This window comes from Scomber japonicus, chromosome 5, assembly GCF_027409825.1.
Source record: "Scomber japonicus isolate fScoJap1 chromosome 5, fScoJap1.pri, whole genome shotgun sequence".
Lineage (NCBI taxonomy): Eukaryota > Metazoa > Chordata > Actinopteri > Scombriformes > Scombridae > Scomber > Scomber japonicus.
The window spans coordinates 3,057,002-3,077,001 of NC_070582.1; the positions used below are offsets into that span (position 1 = coordinate 3,057,002).

The window sequence follows — 20,000 nt, forward strand, 5'->3', positions numbered from 1 at the left end:
GAAGGAGGAAGGGAGGAAGGACAGATGGAAGGAACGAAAGGAAGGAAGGAAGGACGGAGGAAATAAGGAACGAGGGAGGGAGAAAGGAAAAGAGGAAGGGAAGAAAGAAGGCAGGGAGAAAGGAAAGGAAGGAAGGAAGGAAAGAAGGAAGGAAGGAAGGAAGGAAGGATATTTTGGGATATTTACAGAAGTTACCAAATATAATTATTTGCCCAATAAAGGGTTAATGTATGGAGGCTCAAATGTGACAATTTTTAATTATAATCTAATGCAGAATCATTTTGATCATATTTCTTTCCTCCCTCCCTCCTACCTTCCTCCTTTCCTGTGTCCTTCCTTCCTTTCCTTCCTCCCTCCTTCTCTTCCTTTCCTCACTCCCTGCCTCCCTTTCTTCCTTCTTTCCTCTGTCCTCCCTCCCTCCCTTCTTCCTCCTTTCCTCCCTCCTTCCTTCCTTCTTTCCTCCCTCCCTCCAACCTTCCTCCTTTCCTTCTTTCCTCACTCCCTCCCTTCCTTCCTTCTTTCCTCTGTCCTCCCTTCTTCCTCCTTTCCCTCCCTCCCTCCTACCTTCCTTCCTTCTTTCCTCCCTCCCTCCTACCTTCCTCCTTTCCTTCTTTCCTGTGTCCTTCCTTCTTTTCCTCCCTCCCTTCCTTCTTTCCTCTGTCCTCCCTCCCTCCCTTCCATCCTCTGTCCTTCTTTCCTCCCTCATTTCCTTCCTCGTTCCTTCCTCCCTTCCATTCTTCTTTCCTGTCCTTCTTTCCTCCCTCCCTCCCTCCCTCCCTCCCTCCTTTCCTCTGTCCGTCCTCCCTCCCTCCCTCCAACCTTCCTCCCTTCCTTCCTCCCTCCTACCTTCCTTCCTTCCATTTTGATCATATTTTTACATTATAAATAAATACATTAAAATTACTAAATCATTTGCCTTTTGAAGAAGTCTTTCATATTTTACTTTTTTTTTTTTTTATTTACTCACATATTAATCATTATAGTCTATCTTACAATTAATTCATTGTATTTTAAATGCACAAGAAGTGATTAGAATTAATTTAAAAGAACCTAATAACACATTTTACCAGAAGATATTGTTCAAATAAATATTAATATTGTGGTAAATTAAGACATGTTTAGGCCTCTATAGCTGGTAAAGTACTAATAAGACCAAAAAAGGGGCAGATTATCTTTAACCCTCCTGTTGTGCTCAGGTCAAGGAAGGAAGGAAGGGAGGAAAAGAGGAAGGAACGAGGGAAGGGAGGAAATGAGGAAGGAAAGAAGTGGGGAAAGAAGGAAATGAGGAAGGAATGAAGGAAGGGAGAAAAGAAGGAAAGAAGGAAGGAAGGAAGGGAGGAAAAGAGGGAGGAAGGAAGGAAGGGAGGAAAGAAGGAAGGAAGGGAGGAAAAGAGGGAGGAAGGAAGGAAGGGAGGAAAGAAGGAAGGAAGGGAGGAAAAGAGGGAGGAAGGAAGGAACGAAGTAACGAAGGAAGGAAGGAAGGAAGGAAGGAAGGAAGGAAGGAGGAAAAGAGGAAGGAAGTAAGGAGAGGAAAGAAAGAATGAGGAAGGAAGGAAGGAGGAAAAGAGGAAGGAAGGAAGGAGAGAAGGAAGGAAGTGGGGAAAGAATGAAATGAGGAAGGAACGAAGTAACGAAGGAAGGAAGGAAGGGAGGAAAAGAGGGAGGAAGGAAGGAAGGGAGGAAAGAAGGAAGGAAGGGAGGAAAAGAGGGAGGAAGGAAGGAACGAAGTAACGAAGGAAGGAAGGAAGGAAGGAAGGAGGAAAAGAGGAAGGAAGTAAGGAGAGGAAAGAAAGAATGAGGAAGGAAGGAAGGAGGAAAGAGGAAGGAAGGAAGGAGAGAAGGAAGGAAGTGAGGAACAGGAGGGTTAATTACACCTACAAACTGATATCAAATCAACTTAAAACCAAATGTCAAAACTAACCAAAGCTCCAGGATGTTAAAATAATAATAATAATAATAATAATAATTGGTTGCCATGGATACCTGCAGCTCCTGTTGTGCTTGTCCGTATTTGTTGGTGACGACCTGAAGCTTCAGTTTGTACTGAGCTGATTCCAGTTCAGCTTTCCTCCTCAGAGACTGCTCCTGCTCCAGAGACCTGCACACACACACACACACACACACACACACACACACACACACACACACACACACACACACACACACACACACACACACACACACACACACACAGACAGACAGACAGACAGACAGACAGACACACACACACACACACACACACACAAGCTGTGAGGAACAAAACACTCCTGAAGCTGTGGTGTCTGACAGCTGATAGAAAACCAAAATAAATCTACCTTCCTTCCTTCTGTCCTCCCTCCCTTCCTTCTTCCGTCCCGTCCTTCCCTTCCCTCCCTCCTTTCCTTCTTTTCCTGTGTCCTTCTTCCCTTCCTCCCTCCTTCTTTCCTCCCTCCCTCCCTTCCTCCTTTCCTTCCTTTCCTTCTTTCCTCCCTCCCTCCTACCTTCCCCCCTTCTTTCCTCTGTCCATCCTCCCTCCCTCCCTTCCTTCTTTCCTGTGTCCTTCTTTCCTCCCTCCATCCCTTCCTTCTTTCCTCCCTCCCTCCTACCTTCCTCCCTTCCTTCTTTCCTGTGTCCTTCTTTTCTCCTTCCTTCTCTCCCTTCCTTCTTTCCTCTGTCCTCCCTCCCTCCCTGATTGATAGAAAGCCCATCACCAGCTAGTAAGGGGTAAATAAAGCTCATATTTTCTGGTTCCAGATTATTAAACGTGACTATTTTCTGATTTTTTTTCACACTCATATCGACCATTGATTAATATAGAAAATTATCAATAGATTTATAAATTAAAATAACTGTTGTAAAGACTTTTTGGAGGAAACAATGCAGAGAAATGTGCTGGTTTAAGCTCCTTAAACGTGAAGATTTAAGTTCAAATTTGATTTATTTGTCATTCTAACCACATATATATTTAAATACATACAATGGAATATGTTTCTAAGGACCGGAGTGCAAAATAAATAGAGTAAATAACTAAAACATAGTTAACCAAATACACTAGTGTCCTGTTAGCGCCTGTATTAACCCATTTGGCTGATGACTCTAACTCTAACTATTTTATATTAGATAGACCTCATGGTGCATATGACGCTAGGTCGAAATTACATCCATCCCTTTAAAGCCATTACAGTAAATTTATTGTTTGTTCTGTCTGTTCTATTATTTGCCTTTTACTCACTTTGTCATTGTATCAACATTACTGATAATCATTTATGAAAAATCTCATAGTGTAAATATTTTGTGGAGGCACCAACAGTCATCCTACAATATCATGGCGATATCGATATTGAGTTCAGGTCCTCTGAAATGAAGCCAACGCGAAAGTAACTTAGAGCTGCATTCTATCAAAAGGCCACCAGGGGACGACCGTCTCTATACAAGTCAATGGAGAATTCACCAACTTCTCACTTGATTTCTAACCTCAGTAAACGTTTTCAAAATGTGTTTATGGTCTCAATCGCTAGTTTAAAGCCTTCTTCAATGCAGTATGATGTTCATTTGGGACATTTTGGCCTCCCTGATTTTATATGTGACGATAAAGCAGGGTATGCATTAGGGGCGGGGCTATGTCCTGATTCACAGGTTGATTGACCAATGTCCTCCAGATCCAGCCCTCGTAACCATAGTGACCTCCCCGCTCCGCCCATGGCCCCGCCTCATGCCCATATAAGTAGAATCCGTGTTTTTATTTTTCCCAGCATGCATCTGAAATTTTCAAGATGGCGCTGCCTAGATTAGAAACTATTGGCTTCCGAGCAGCAGTCCACAAACCAATGGCTGACGTCACAGATGTTACGTCCATTTCTTTTATACAGTCTGTGTTATAAAGAAAACATGACTCACTTCTTCAGACTCTCCTGCTCCGTGTTGTCCAGCGCTCTGAGCTTCGGAGCATAAAGCAGAACGATGTCTGAACGTTTCGCTTTCTTGTTGCACTGAAGACGAAAAAACAATAAGAAGTCAGGAAACACAAGATTTAACCTTCCTGTCGTCCTCCCGGGTCAAATTGACACCGTCTCTTTTGACTGTTCCTTCCTTCCTTCCTTCCTTCCTCTCTTTCTTTAATTTTCCTTTGTTCTTCCCCTCCTTCTATACTTCTTTCCTCACTTCCTTCCTCCTTTCCTTCCTCCCTCACTACTCCTTTCCTCCCTCCTTCCCTTCCTTCCGTCCTCCCTCCCTCCCTCCCTCCTTATTCCTTTCCTTCCTTACTCCTTTCCATCCTTCCTCCCTTCCTTCCTTTCTCCTTTCCTCCTTTCCTTCTTCCCTCCCTCCTTACTCCTTTCCTTCCTTCCTTACTCCTTTCCTTCCTCCCTCCCTCCTTACTCCTTTCCTTCCTTCCTCCCTAGTCCTTTCCTTTCTTCCTTCCTTCCTCCCTCCCTCCCTCTTTCCTCCCTTCCTCCTTTCCTCCCTCCCTCCTTAGTCCTTTCCTTCTTCCCTCCCTCCTTACTCCTTTCCTTCCTTCCTTCCTCCCTCCTTTCTCCCTCCCTTCATCCTTACTCCTTTCCGTCCTTCCTTCCTCCCTTCCTCCTTACTCCTTTCCTTCCTCCCTCACTACTCCTTTCCTTCGTTCCTCCCTCCCTCCTTCCTCCCCCCTCCTTACTCCTTTCCTTCCTTACTCCTTTCCTTCCTTCCTACCTCCTTTCCTTCCTCCCTCGCTACTCCTTCCTCCCTCCTTACTTCCTTCCTCCTTACTCCTTTCCTTCTTTCCTTCACCTGAGGACAACAGGAGCACTGAGTGACATCACTAACTAACCTGAGGACATTTAGCCGCGGGTCCCTGAGCTTTCAGCCAGCGTTGGATGCAGGTGAAGCCGAACAGATGACCGCAGCGCAGAGCGGCCAGTCTGTGCTCGCCGGCCGTCGTCCACGGCTCGAAGCAGATGGTGCAGGTGTCACCTTCGCCCTCCTCGCTGGGAGGAGGCGGAGCTAAAGCAGAGGCAGCAGGGAGCGACTGGAGGAGGAGGAGGAGACGAGGAGTTAGAGATTAGTTTTTATATTACCGTAATCAGACTTTATTTGTAGGGCATTTTTCATACTTCACACAATAAATGATAAATAACGACTAAAAATGCTGAATATGCAAATAAAATAAAAGATAATAAAGAGATTCAAGAACTATAATTAATAAATAAATACTAAAATAAAGGGAGTAAAAGCCAGAAGTGTGAGGTGGGGGTATTTAAAAAGGAAAATTAAATATAAAAATAATAAAACTACTAAATTAGATTTTATTTGTAGGGCATTTTTCCTTCCAGCTGTTTTTACTCACAAAAAAAAACCTTCAATGTCTTATTAGCATTTCTAAACTTGTTGCTGAATCAATAAAAGAAAAACATTAAAGTAAAAAGTTAAAAAAGTTACCTTAACGTCCAGAGTTTGAGCGTCTGTCCTCTCAGCGTCTGCAGCTGAGGAGAGAAACAATAAAACATTCATTAAATAGAATATAATGGAGCTTCAGTTTAAACCAGGCAGGGAGTTCTGGTCCTCTGAAATGAAACCAACCAGGAAGTAACTTAGAGCTGCATTCTATCAAAAGGCCACCAGGGGGCGACCGTCTCTATACAAGTCAATGGAGAATTCACCAACTTCTCACTTGGTTTCTAACCTCAGTAAACGTTTTCAAAATGTGTTTATGGTCTCAATCGCTAGTTTAAAGCCTTCTTCAATGCAGTATGATGTTCATTTGGGACATTTTGGCCTCCCTGATTTTATATGTGACGATAAAGCAGGGTATGCATTAGGGCGTGGCTACGTCCTGATTGACAGGTTGATTGACCAATGTCCTCGAGATCCAGCCCTCGCAACCATAGCAACCTCCCCGCTCCGCCCATGGCCCCGCCTCATGCCCATATAAGTAGAATCCGTGTTTTTATTTTTCCCAGCATGCACCTGAAATTTTCAAGATGGCGCTGCCTAGATTAGAAACTATTGGCTTCCGAGCAGCAGTCCACAAACCAATGGGTGATGTCACGGATGTTACGTCCATTTCTTTTATACAGTCTATGGTTTAAACCCTTATTAAACGGATAATTACCGTTTTTTATAACCTGGATCTTATTTCTAGCATAAAATACGATCATTAACTCACCCAGACAACTTTGGTGTCATTTGGAGCAGCCTCTATATAACGCATTATCTGCCCTCTTTCCTTCCTTCCTTCCTTCCTGCCCTCCTTCTTTCCTTCCTTCCTTCCTTTCCTCCCTCCCTCCCTCCTTCTTTCCTTCCTTCCTCTTTTCATTTTTTCCTCCCTCCATCCTACCTTCCTTCCTCCCTCCCTCCCTCCTTCTTTCCTTCCTTCCTCTTTTCCTTTTTTCCTCCCTCCATCCTACCTTCCTTCCTCCCTCCCTCCATCCATCCTTCCTTCCTTCCTTTCTCCCTTCCTCTTTTCCTTTTTTCCTCCCTCCATTCTACCTTCCCTCCTTCCTTCCTTCTTTTCTTTCCCTCCTCCCTCCCTCCCTCCCTCCTTCCTTCCTTCCTTCCTCCCTCCCTCCCTCCCTCCATCCTTCCTGCCTGCCTTCCTTCCCTCCTTCCTTCCTCCCTTCCTCTTTTCCTTTTTTCCTCCCTCCCTCCCTTCCTCTTTTCCTTTTTTCCTCCCTCCATTCTACCTTCCTTCCTTCCTGCTTTCCTTCTTTTCTTTCCCTCCTCCCTCCCTCCATCCTTCCTTCCTTCCCTCCTTCTTTCTTTCCTTTCCTCCCTCCCTCCCTCCATCCTTCCTGCCTTCCTTCTTTCCTCCTTCCTTCCTCCCTTCCTCTTTTCCTTTTTTCCTCCCTCCATTCTACCTTCCTTCCTTCCTTCCTGCTTTCCTTCTTTTCTTTCCCTCCTCCCTCCCTCCCTCCTTCCTTCCTTCCATCCTTCCTTCCTTCCCTCCTTCCCTCCATATATCTGTGTTTGGCCGACATCAGCTGATAATAATCATCTAATCGATATATCAGTCGGACTCCAGACTCACCGGTTGGAGCTTCCTGTGCTGGACTGGAGGCTCCAGGTTGAGGGCCGGCAGAAGGGGGGGGCTGGGCGGGTTCAGCGGTCGCCGCGGCAACGGGAGCGCGTTCTTCGTCGTCTCTCTCCTCTTCCTCCTCGTCAGACTCGCTGACCTCCGTCGTGCTGCCGGACTCCGGTTCGGCTACGGTGGCGGCCGGAGCGCGAAGCAGGAAGTCAGGGAAACCTCTAGAGGGCGCTGCAGTCTGACTGGGGTAGTGCACCCTGAGGCCCTGTCTGGGACACACACACACACACACACACCGCACACGCACACACACACACAGTTTTAGTTTGAGTGTGTCAGGTATGAGGAGGAAAGCCTTGAAGCTGTAAAGGATGAAATAATGCTGAACACTGAGTTTGTGTTTGTTTATCTCAACAAGTGACCCTGAACACAACACAGTTACCATGGAAACGATGAAAAGAAAACTAAAACTAAGATGATTTTATCTGCTGTTCAGTTTAGTTTTAGTTAGTTTTGCTTTGTTCATTGTAGTTTTTCACGCACACACACAGACAGACACGCACACACAGACACACACACACGCAGGCGCACACAGACACACACACACGCAGGCGCACACAGACACACACACACGCAGGCACACACGCACACACACACACACACACAGACAGACGCAGGCACACACACAAACACACACATGTCACATCTCATGAACACACACACACACAGGTCACATCTCATGAACACACACACACACACACACAGGTCACATCTCATGAACACACACACACAGGTCACATCTCATGAACACACACACACAGGTCACATCTCATGAACACACACACACACACACAAACACACACATGTTACATCTCATGAACACACACACACACAGGTCACATCTCATGAACACACACACACACAGGTCACATCTCATGAACACACACACACACACACAGGTCACATCTCATGAACACACACACACACACACAGGTCACATCTCATGAACACACACACACAGGTCACATCTCATGAACACACACACACAGGTCACATCTCATGAACACACACACACACACACAAACACACACATGTTACATCTCATGAACACACACACACACAGGTCACATCTCATGAACACACACACACACACATGTCACATCTCATGAACACACACACACACACATGTCACATCTCATGAACACACACACACAGGTTACATCTCATGAACACACACACACACAGGTTACATCTCATGAACACACACACACAGGTTACATCTCATGAACACACACACACACAGGTTACATCTCATGAACACACACACACACACACACACAGGTTACATCTCATGAACACACACACACACACATGTCACATCTCATGAACACACACACACAGGTTACATCTCATGAACACACACACACAGGTTACATCTCATGAACACACACACACAGGTTACATCTCATGAACACACACACACACAGGTTACATCTCATGAACACACACACACACACACACACAGGTTACATCTCATGAACACACACACACACACACAGGTTACATCTCATGAACACACACACACACACACAGGTTACATCTCTTGAATACACACACACACACACACACACACACACACAGGTTACATCTCTTGAATACACACACACACACACAGGTTACATCTCTTGAATATACACACACACACACACACACACACACACACACACACACACACACACAGTGTGTACCTGAGCCTCCTGCGTATGGGCGCTCCCTGAGACGCTGACGTCGTGGCTCCTCCCACGGCTCTCTGACTGAACGCCCAGGCGGCAGGAAGCAGGAAGGGAGGCGCCCGAGCCGTCGCCTGCCGTCCTCCGTTTCCATCTTCGTCATCGTCATCGTCGTCCACTTCCGTGCTGCTCCCGGAGTCGGAGATGACGTGCGGTCCATCTACGACCTCGGCTCGTACTGCGGCGGCGGCTTCAGGCTGCCTGATGCTTCCTGTCTGCAGCTCCATGGGAGAGTCCACCTCCATCGCCTCCATCTGAACGCCAGCACGGAACCAAGGTTACACCGGTTACTCTTAATGACGAAGCTCTAACATCAACAAGGCTTCAGGTTAAAGCAGGGGGGTCAAACATGAGGCCCGTGGGCCAGGACCGGCCCACCGAGGGGTGCTATCCGGCCCACTTTCCTTTCTGTGTTCTTTTCCTTCCTTCCTTCCTTTCTTCCATCTGTCCTTCCTTCTGTCTGTCTGTCTGTCCTTCCTTCCTTTCATCGTTCCTTCCTTCCTCCGTTTCTTCCATCTGGCCTTCCTTCTTTCCTTCCCTCTGTCTGTCCTTTCTTCCTCCCTTCCTTCCTATCTTTCTTCCTCCCTCCATTTCTCCCATCTGTTCTTCCTTCTTTCCTTCTGTCTGTCTGTCTGTCCTTCCTTCCTCCCTTACTTCCATCTGTCCTTGCTACCTTTCTTCCTCAGTTTTTTCCATCTGTCCTTCCTCCCTTCTTTCCTTCCGTCTGTCCTTCTGTCTGTCTGTCCTTCCTACCTTTCTTCCTTCTTTCTTTTTGTCTGTCTTTCCTTCCTTCCCTTCTTCCTTCCTTCCTTCCTTCCTTCCCTCCATCTTTTTAATGATCCGGCCCACATGAGATCAAATTGGTTTGTATGAAAATGAGTTTAACCCTTAAACAGACAACGTGCACCAGGAGATACAGACTCTTTAACCTTCCTGTTGTCCTCCCGGGTCCTTCCTCTGTCCTTCCTTCCTTCCTTCCTCTGTCTTTCCTTCCTTCCTTCATCTGTCCTTCCTTCCTTCCTTCCTCAGATCTAAGTTCAGCTGTTAGGGTAAATGTTCCCTCCTTCTGTCATTTCTTCCTTCCTTCATCTGTCCTTCCTTCCTTCCTCCCTCCTTCTTCCTCCCTGCCTTCCTTCCCTTCCTCCATCCTTTCCTTCCTTCTTCCCTCCTTTCTTTCCTACCTTCCTTCCTTCCTTCCTTCCTCCCTCCTTCCTTATTCCCTCCTTTCTTTCCTACCTTCCTTCCTTCCTTCCTCCCTCCTTCCTTTCCTTCCTTCTTCCTCCCTTGCTTCCCTTCCTTCCTCCTTTCCTTCCTTTCCTTCATTCCTTCCTTACTTGAGGTGCAAATGACATAACTAGTAAGGTCTGTTTAAGGGTTAACACCTCTGATATAAAGGAAACAAGTTTGATAATAAGTCATATTTAAGCCTCAGCAGCAGCCAGAGAGTTTATCTTAACCCAAAACAGAAGCTGTGTCCCAATTCAGGGGCTGCATCCTTTGAAGGACCCGGCCTTTAAATGCGATTCCTTCTGAGGAACCTCCGAAGGATGCATCAACCAATGGGACGGTCTAGCCTTCAGAGGATTTCCTGGTTGTGTCACCAAATGTTCCCGCCCGCTCTCTGAAGCCCAGGCCCCCGCCAAAGTAAGAGCGAAAGAACAAAAAGGAAGTGAAAGAGTAGAAAGAAAGTTTTAAAAAAAAATGATTAAGCTAGAACAATTTTTGATTTTATTTTTAATCTTCCTTGTTCTGGAGGAAGATTTCGGGATTGAGCAGCAGCATGCAAAGGATCTTGGGATATGGGAGGGAAGGATAGTAGCAATGTATCCTCCAGAAAGAGGGAAAAGAAAGCTGTATTTGTTGGCTGCATTTTAAAAAGGATACAACCCCTGAATTGGGACACAGCTTCTGTTTTGGGTTAAGATAAACTCTCTGGCTGCTGCTGAGGCTTAAATATGACTTATTATCAAACTTGTTTCCTTTATATCAGAGGTGTTAACCCTTAAACAGACCTTACTAGTTATGTCATTTGCACCTCAAGTAAGGAAGGAATGAAGGGAAGCAAGGGAGGAAGAAGGAAGGAAAGGAAGGAAGAAGGAAGGAAAGGAAGGAGGGAGGAAGGAAGGAGGGAGGAAGGAAGGAAGGAAGGAAGGAAAGGAGGAAGGAGGGAGGAAGGAAGGAGGGAGGAAGGAAGGAAGGTAGGAAGGAAGGAAGGAGGGAGGAAGGAAGGAAAGGATGGAGGAAGGGAGGGAAGGAAGGGAGGGAGGAAGAAGGAAGGAAAGGAGGGAGGAAGGAAGGAAGGACAGATGAAGGAAGGAAGAAAGGACAGAAGGAGGGAACATTTACCCTAACAGCTGAACTTAGATCTGAGGAAGGAAGGAAGGAAGGAAGGACGGACAGATGAAGGAAGGAAGGAAGGAAGGAAGGAAGGAAGGAAGGAAGGAAGGAAGGACAGAGGAAGGAAGGAAGGAAGGACAGAGGAAGGACCCGGGAGGACAACAGGAAGGTTAAAGAGTCTCTATCTCCTGGTGCACGTTGTCTGTTTAAGGGTTAAACTCATTTTCATTCAAGGGCCACATACAAACCAATTTGATCTCATGTGGGCCAGATTATTAAAAAGATGGAGGGAAGGAAGGAAGGAAATAAGAAGGGAAGGAAGGAAAGACAGGCATGCAAAGGATCTTGGGATATGGGAGGGAAGGATAGTAGAAATGTATCCTCCAAAAAGAGGGAAAAGAAAGCTGTATTTGTTGGCTGCATTTTAAAAGGAGACAACCCCTGAACTGGGACACAGCTAAAATCCACCTACCAGTACCTCTGAAGCTCTGTAAAGGGGTCAGTGACAAATAAGAGTCGGCAAGATGAGCAATTCAACCTTTGTGTCGTCCTCCCGGGTCAAAATGACCCTGTCTGTTCCTTCCTTCCTCCCTCCCTCCTTCTTTCCTTCCCTCCTTTCTTCCTTCCTCCTCCTCCTTTCCTCTTTTCCTTTCTCTCTCCGTCCTTCCTTCCTTCTTTCCTTTCCTCTCTCCCTTCCTTTCTTCCTTCCCTCCTTTCCTCCATTCCTTCCTCCCTCCTTTCTTTCCTTCCTTCGCTCCTCCCTTCCTTCCTCCTTTCCTTCCTTCTTACTCCCTTCCATCCATCCATCCTTCCTTCCTCCCTCCCTCCCTCCCTCCCTTCCATCCTTCCTTCCTCCTTCCATCCTTCCTTCCTTCCTCCCTCCCTCCCTTCCTCCCATCCTCCCTCCCTCCCTCCCTTCCTTGACTCAAGGACAACAGGAGGGTTAATACTATTTATAATTGTCTTTTTATCCCCTGTGTATTTTTTATTATATATAATCTTTCTATTGATGCTATTTCTGTTTTTCTTTGCTGCTGTAATCATTTAAATTTCCCCACAGTCGGACTAATAAAGGAATATCTTATCTTATTTTTTTTACAATATTTTAAAGATATTCAAATGTATTAACCCTTAAACAGGCCTTACTAGTTCTGTCATTTGCACCTAAAGTAAGGAAGGAAGGAAGGAAAGGAGGAAGGAAGGGAAGCAAGGGAGGAAGAAGGAAGGAAAGGAAGGAGGGAGGAAGGAAGGAAGGGAAGGAAGGGAGGAAGAAGGAAGGGAAGGAAGGGAGGGAAGGAAGGGAGGAAGAAGGAAGGAAAGGAAGGAGGAAGGAAGGAAAGTAGGAAGGAAAGGAGGGAAGAAGGAAGGGAAGGAAGGGAGGAAGGAAAGGAGGGAGGAAGGAAGGAAAGGAGGGAGAAACGGAAGGAAGGGAGGAAGAAGGAAGGAAAGGAAGGAGGGAGGAAGAAGGAAGGAAAGGAGGGAGGAAGGAAGGAAGGAAGGACAGATGAAGGAAGGAAGAAAGAAAGGACAGAAGGAGGGAACATTTACCCTAACAGCTGAACTTAGATCTGAGGAAGGAAGGAAGGAAGGAAGGACAGATGAGGGAAGGAAGGAAGGAAGGAAGGAAGGAAGGAAGGAAGGAAGGAAGGAAGGACAGATGAAGGAAGGAAGGAAGGAAGGAAGGAAGAAAGAGGTTCTGTATCTCCTGGTGCACGTTGTCTGTTTAAGGGTTAAAGAAGCTGATCTCACACCAGAGGACCACCAGAAGGAGGAGGACAGATAATATCTTAATATCTGCTGTCAGGGGATTAATGAAACACTCAACTGATATTTTAAAAAGGTCACTGGACTCTGTGCTATAATCTTAAAACCACAAAGTCGCTCCTCCCTTTTTTAAAAGTGAAAGTAAAAAAATACTGCATACTACTGAATACTGCAGCCAAACTCCCAAAAAAGGGAGGAAGAAGGAAGGAGAGAGATAGGAAGGAACAACAGAAGGAAGAAAGGGGGATGGAGGGAGGAAGGAAGGAAGGAAGGGAGGAAAGGAAATAAGGAAGGGAGGAAGGAAGGATGAAGGAAAGAAGTAAGGAAGGAAGGAAGGTAGGGAGGAAAGACGGAAAGAAGAAAGGGGGACGGAGGAAGGAAAGAAGGAAGGAAGGAGAGAGAGAGGAAGGAACGACAGAAGGAAGAAAGGGGGATGGAGGAAGGAAGGAAGGAAGGAAGGAAGGGAGTAAAGGAAAGAAGGAAGGAAGGAAGGAAAGGGAATAAGGAAGAAAGGGAGATGAAGGAAAGAGAGAAGAAGGAAAGAAAGAGAGAAGGAGAGAGAAAGAAAGGAAGGAAAGAAGGAAGGAAGGAAACAGTCAAAACAGACGGGTCAATTTGACCCAGGAGGACGACAGGAAGTTTAAAGGATAAGTTCACAATTATTCAAAGTGAGTGTTTAAGCAGCAGTCAGGTTTTCCTCTCTGTAATGATTCCTCCTGTTCTTCATACTCACTATTAAAACCTTCAAATGTGCTTTCAATGTAAAATGATGGAGGACTAAATCCACAGTGTGTCCACACACTCATTTAGTGCAAAGACTTAACATTTAACCCCCACATACTGTTCATAGTGGGTGTATTCTAAATGTTTTATACTATTTGTTTATTGAGGAAAAACAAACATTCAGCACACTGTATTGTGGTCCTTTGTAGGCATGGGCCGGTATGAGATTCTGGCGGTATGATAACCATAAGAAAAAATATCACGGTTTCACGGTATGGCGGTATTGTGATTAGAGCTCTTAACCCTTTATAGGACACTCATTGAAAGGAAGAGAGGAAGGAAGGGAAGGAAGGAGGGAGGAAGGAAAGGAAGGAAGGGTGGAGGAAAGAAGGAAGGAAGGGGGAGGAAAAAAAGAGAGAAGGAGGGAGGAAGGAAGGGAAGAAAGAAGGAAGGAAGGACGGAAGAAGAAAGGGGGATGGAGGAAGGAAAGAATGAAAGGAGTAATGAGGTAAAGAAGAGGAAGGGAGGAGAGAAGGAGGGAGGGAGGAAGGACAGATGGAAGGAAGGACGGAGGAAATAAGGAAAAGAGGAAGGGAAGAAAGAAGGCAGGGAGGAAGGAAAGGAAGGAAGGAAGGAAGGAAGGAAGGATATTTTAGGGTATTTACAGAAGTTACCAAATATAATTATTTGCCCAATAAAGAGTTAAATGTTCCTAAAAGGAAGAAAAATAAAGACAGACATGTTAATTTAACCTGATTATGTAATGACAGTGTGAGGGGTCGTGACACTCTTTGTTGCAGCTGCACCACCTGAGGGATTTCTGACCTGCACTTCCTGTCTTTGACCAGCACTTCCTGTCTTTGACCAGCACTTCCTGTCTTTGACCAGCACTTCCTGTCTTTGACCTGCACTTCCTGTCTTTGACAAGCACTTCCTGTCTTTGACCAGCCCTTCCTGTCTTTGACCAGCCCTTCCTGTCTTTGACCAGCACTTCCTGTCTTTGACCAGCCCTTCCTGTCTTTGACCAGCCCTTTCTGTCTTTGACCTGCACTTCCTGTCTTTGACAGCACTTCCTGTCTTTGACAAGCACTTCCTGTCTTTGACCAGCACTTCCTGTCTTTGACCTGCACTTCCTGTCTTTGACAGCACTTTCTGTCTTTGACCAGCCCTTCCTGTCTTTGACCAGCACTTCCTGTCTTTGACCAGCCCTTTCTGTCTTTGACCTGCACTTCCTGTCTTTGACAGCACTTCCTGTCTTTGACAAGCACTTCCTGTCTTTGACCAGCACTTCCTGTCTTTGACCTGCACTTCCTGTCTTTGACAGCACTTTCTGTCTTTGACCAGCCCTTCCTGTCTTTGACAAGCACTTCCTGTCTTTGACCAGACAAAAAACGGCTCATACCTTAGGAACGGTACAACAGAAAATTTGGCGGTTTCAGTTATCGTGGCTTTTTCAAATCGCGGTATACCTTGAACACGGTTATCATCCCATGCCTAGTCCTTATCTAATAAACAGAAGGATTGTATTGATGGTATTTGTTGAATAAGTACAGGTCAAATTTACACCACAACGCACAGCTTACAGTGTTCAGGCTGTCTTTACTGCTTTCACATGTTAAAAAAAAGGGGGTTTAATTTATCCTTAATAGTATGTAAGAGTTAAAAATAGGCCTTTATATTGAGCTTCATCAGGTTGGGTTAGTCATATCAAGTGATATCTGACACATTTACAGTCTTTTTAGAATCAGATTCCCTCTTAGTGTTTCCTGTTTCTCTGTGGTGGAAGTATAGGAACAAAAAGACTTTGATACTAAAAGCACTGTAACGTTGAAACATAGAAGATGAAGATGAAGATTCATTTGGACAAAGCTGAAGCTAATATGAAGCTTCAGAAATGTGACCCTAAAACACCTCGAGATCCTTCAATTAATTTTGTTTTTTAGATCTGCAGGATTCAGGAGTGAAGGTGGTCCAGCACCATCCACAGCAGGAGGACCTTTCATGCTTCATACTAGCTTCAGATCAACTTTTAAACATAGGAGGAGGACTGTAGATTTTGTCCTGCATCACTTCCATTAAAAATGCATTATGAAGGGATCTTCAAATGGTCAATATGAACAGGAGGGATGATAACAGCAAGAAAACCCTGCTTTAATGCTCATTTTGGGCTCCTAATTGTCGATTTAAGACTAATTAAATTGTGACTTCAGCTGCAACTGGCTGCAGAAAGTCAGAAGTTACACAACCTACATGTGGTGCTAATTAACAATATTAACATTGGGAAGCATGCGTGGTGTCAACTATGAGCCATCCTCCTAATTAAATGTATTAATAATCAATAAACCAATCTGCTATCTGTTGGTTGTTGTAGCACCGGTGCAGCGGCTCGTCCTGGTGAGCTCTGCGGGGCTAGGAGGCGCATTCTCCGGCTTAGCGCTTAACTCCACACCGAGGACATGGAGGCCTCTGAGCAAAAATAATTATAAAAAAATAATAATAAAAAGCACCTTATGTTGCCAGTTATATAAAAAACGCCAGCTTAATTATTAATAAAGCAACGTAAAAATATCTGATTTTAAAGCCTAATAAAAGGGGTTAAATATATTTTATCTGCTTTGGTCTCCTAGCAACGGTTGACGTAAGCTACCATTAAAAGCTTGAATAACGCTTTAAATTAAAAAATCTAAATGTATATACTTATATAAAAGCTTGTGATTATATTAATGATAGTGTTTTTTAAATTTAAAATACTTAAAATTAAAATGAGTAAATGTGGTTAGCTGGTTAGCATATGGAGGAGCTGAGCTAACCTAACCGTACCTGTGTGGGGAGTGAGGGTCTAACACTGGATGAACAGCCGGGGTGACAGCATGGTTCCACGGCAGAGAGACGCAGCACAGACCGGTGGAACCGTTGGTTGGAGTCCGGTTCTATGAGAAGCTTCACGGCGGAGTGTTCGGCTGTGTTCGTCCCGCCGACAGGGATCGAATCTCCCGGCGCCGCTCCGATCTGAACCCCGCCCCCATCCCGCGCCTGACGTCACAGCCGAAGATCGTCTGTGAGTCAAGATGGATCACTCCCTACCGCAAAAAGGATGTGATACTCTGATGTAAAAACCAGAAACCAAAAGTAAAAGTATTATGAGTGATGTGACATTGTACTACAGCAGGGTCAAACATGAGGCCCATGAAGCCCGTTAGAGCAGCATGTTACTGTTGTAGCTGCTGGACGTGGAGCTAGTTTACACTACTTTATATACAGTTAGCTAGTTTACACTACTTTATATACAGTTAGCTAGTTTACACTACTTTATATACAGTTAGCTAGTTTATACTACTTTATATACAGTTAGCTAGTTTACACTTCTTTATATACAGTTAGCTAGTTTATACTACTTTATATACAGTTAGCTAGTTTACACTACTTTATATACAGTTAGCTAGTTTATACTACTTTATATACAGTTAGCTAGTTTACACTACTTTATATACAGTTAGCTAGTTTACACTTCTTTATATACAGTTAGCTAGTTTATACTACTTTATATACAGTTAGCTAGTTTACACTACTTTATATACAGTTAGCTAGTTTATACTACTTTATATACAGTTAGCTAGTTTACACTACTTTATATACAGTTAGCTAGTTTAGTCCAGTGGTTCCCAACCTAGGGGTGGGTCCCCTTCAAAGGGTCAGCAGATAAATGTGAGGGCTGCTGAGATGATTAATGGGAAAGAAGAAAAAACAAAGTTCTGATACACACGTGTTTTCAGTTTTTGGACTTTTTCTCTAATCTTTGATTTTTGCTGAAATATTGGATCATTTGAACATTTATTGAAATGAAAGCATGTGAGAAGTTTAGAGGGAAAAATCAGTATTTGGTGGAGCTGTTAACAACTCATAGACATCTGAAATGTGAGCCGACTACACACTGCTGACTGGTTTCATCTTTAACAATGTGTTGTATTTTAAAAGCTTGTTATATTATCCATTGTGTCAAATCTGCATCTGAAAAGTAACTAAAGCTGTTAAATAAATGTAGTGGAGTAGAAAGTACAATATTTCCCTCTGAGATGTAGAAAGTAGCATCACATGGAAATACTACAGTCAAGTACAAGTACCTCAAACTGTACTTAATTATTTTCCACCACTGATATTTGTGTGTGTACATATTTTAAGCATTTAAACATCACCACTCATGTTTCATCAGTAATGTCTTTTAATCACAGAAGGAATCAGTGATCATGGTAAACATAAGGGACAAACAAACAAAACATCAATAAAAGCAGGATTGATTCCGACAGTTTGCTTGTTGCTTCCACCAGTATCGACTGTGAGGAGTCTTTTTCAGTTTGATATGAAGTTACAACAGTTTCCTGAGTGTTAAACCAGCTGTAGTTTGTGCATACAGTACATGATCAGATAAAGACTTGTTGTGCTGCAGCTCTAAAATTAAACTACACTACCCATTCATCCTGCAGGTGCTCAGACCCCTTAACATAAAATCATTAAAAGAAACATTTTAATTCATGATGCAGTTCAAACAATACATCATATTAGTGAGAAGTTCCCTAAAAAGGCTGGTGTTAAGAAACAGGTTCCTATAGTTTGAAGACTACTTCTCTAATAGTCTTTATGAACTGAGGTAACAACTTCTGGCTTTTAGTGCCTTGCTCAACCCCAAAAATATTCAGTTTATTGTCACAGAGGACTAAAGACATCGAGACAATATTCACATTTAAGAAGCTGGAATCAGACTTGAAATTATTGCTCCATTATTTTAAAAAAACTGCTGGTGATTAATCAATTAATCAATAAATCATATCACAGTTGTTGCACATGTTACAGGCCAGTTTTCAGACTTCATGACTTCTCTCTGAGGACAGCTGACGGAGACGTTTCATTGCTCCTCTAACTGAGCCACCACACTGCGAAGTTTATCAGCCAGCACTGTAGGAGAGAAACAAAACCACAGTATTAATATTTATATTTATATAATATTTATATATGGAGGGACCCCACCCCTAGGTTGGGAACCACTGGACTAAACTAGCTAACTGTATATAAAGTAGTATAAACTAGCTAACTGTATATAAAGTAGTATAAACTAGCTAACCGTATATAAAGTAGTATAAACTAGCTAACTGTATATAAAGTAGTATAAACTAGCTAACTGTATATAAAGTAGTATAAACTAGCTAACTGTATATAAAGTAGTATAAACTAGCTAACTGTATATAAAGTAGTGTAAACTAGCTAACTGTATATAAAGTAGTATAAACTAGCTAACTGTATATAAAGTAGTATAAACTAGCTAACTGTATATAAAGTAGTATAAACTAGCTAACTGTATATAAAGTAGTATAAACTAGTTAACTGTATATAAAGTAGTATAAACTAGCTAACTGTATATAAAGTAGTATAAACTAGCTAACTGTATATAAAGTAGTGTAAACTAGCTAACTGTATATAAAGTAGTATAAACTAGCTAACTGTATATAAAGTAGTATAAACTAGCTAACTGTATATAAAGTAGTGTAAACTAGCTAACTGTATATAAAGTAGTATAAACTAGCTAACTGTATATAAAGTAGTATAAACTAGCTAACTGTATATAAAGTAGTGTAAACTAGCTAACTGTATATAAAGTAGTGTAAACTAGCTAACTGTATATAAAGTAGTGTAAACTAGCTAACTGTATATAAAGTAGTGTAAACTAGCTAACTGTATATAAAGTAGTGTAAACTAGCTAACTGTATATAAAGTAGTGTAAACTAGCTAACTGTATATAAAGTAGTATAAACTAGCTAACTGTATATACAGTAGTGTAAACTAGCTAACTGTATATAAAGTAGTATAAACTAGCTAACTGTATATAAAGTAGTATAAACTAGCTAACTGTATATAAAGTAGTATAAACTAGATATTTCATATCAAACACTCAGACAGTGATTTACCTCCAGCAGACGGCCTCTGGAAGCTCTCGTAGCTCCGACAGGCGTTGATCAGAGATCCCAGAGCTTCAGGACAGTCGTCAGGCAGCGGCTCCTGATATTTCTCTTTGCACACTTTCTGATAGATTTCTTTACTTGAACAACCTGAAACGAAATGCAGTATAATATAACAGTAAGTATGAGCAATGCATATACATGAAGATACTTTAAGGTCACAATCTGTGGTTTGAGTCGTGTGTGTTTAAAGTGTTATAGCTGCAGGTTATTCCTTCCTTTTTTCCTTCCTTCCTTCTTTCCCCCATCCTTCCTTCCTCCCTTAATCCCTTCCTTTTCTCCTTTCCTTCCTTCTTTCCTTCCTTCCTTTTCTCCTTTCCTTCCTTCTTTCCTTCCTTCTTTTCTTTCTCCCTCCCTCCCTCCCTTCCTTCCCTCCTCCTTTCTCCCTCCTTCCATCCT

General features: G+C 43.5%; 2 protein-coding genes across 2 annotated transcripts in view; both read right to left on the reverse strand.

Annotated features, from left to right (window-relative positions):
* rfwd3 (ring finger and WD repeat domain 3) overlaps positions 1-16,461 on the reverse strand; it is a 23,213-nt gene extending 6,752 nt beyond the window's left edge. The window contains exons 1-7 of the mRNA XM_053319399.1: positions 16,414-16,461; positions 8,728-9,023; positions 6,983-7,248; positions 5,395-5,438; positions 4,787-4,984; positions 3,877-3,968; positions 1,984-2,098 (exon numbers count right to left, since the gene is read on the reverse strand). Coding sequence (XP_053175374.1) covers positions 1,984-2,098; positions 3,877-3,968; positions 4,787-4,984; positions 5,395-5,438; positions 6,983-7,248; positions 8,728-9,023 — 1,011 coding nt within the window. The 5' untranslated portion in view covers positions 16,414-16,461. The remainder of the gene's footprint in view (positions 1-1,983; positions 2,099-3,876; positions 3,969-4,786; positions 4,985-5,394; positions 5,439-6,982; positions 7,249-8,727; positions 9,024-16,413) is intronic.
* A 1,793-nt stretch (positions 16,462-18,254) lies between these two features.
* LOC128359164 (mixed lineage kinase domain-like protein) overlaps positions 18,255-20,000 on the reverse strand; it is a 15,919-nt gene continuing 14,173 nt past the window's right edge. Inside the window, exons 11-12 of the mRNA XM_053319601.1 lie at positions 19,551-19,691; positions 18,255-18,543 (exon numbers count right to left, since the gene is read on the reverse strand). Of these exons, the coding sequence (XP_053175576.1) occupies positions 18,494-18,543; positions 19,551-19,691 (191 nt within the window). The 3' untranslated portion in view covers positions 18,255-18,493. The remainder of the gene's footprint in view (positions 18,544-19,550; positions 19,692-20,000) is intronic.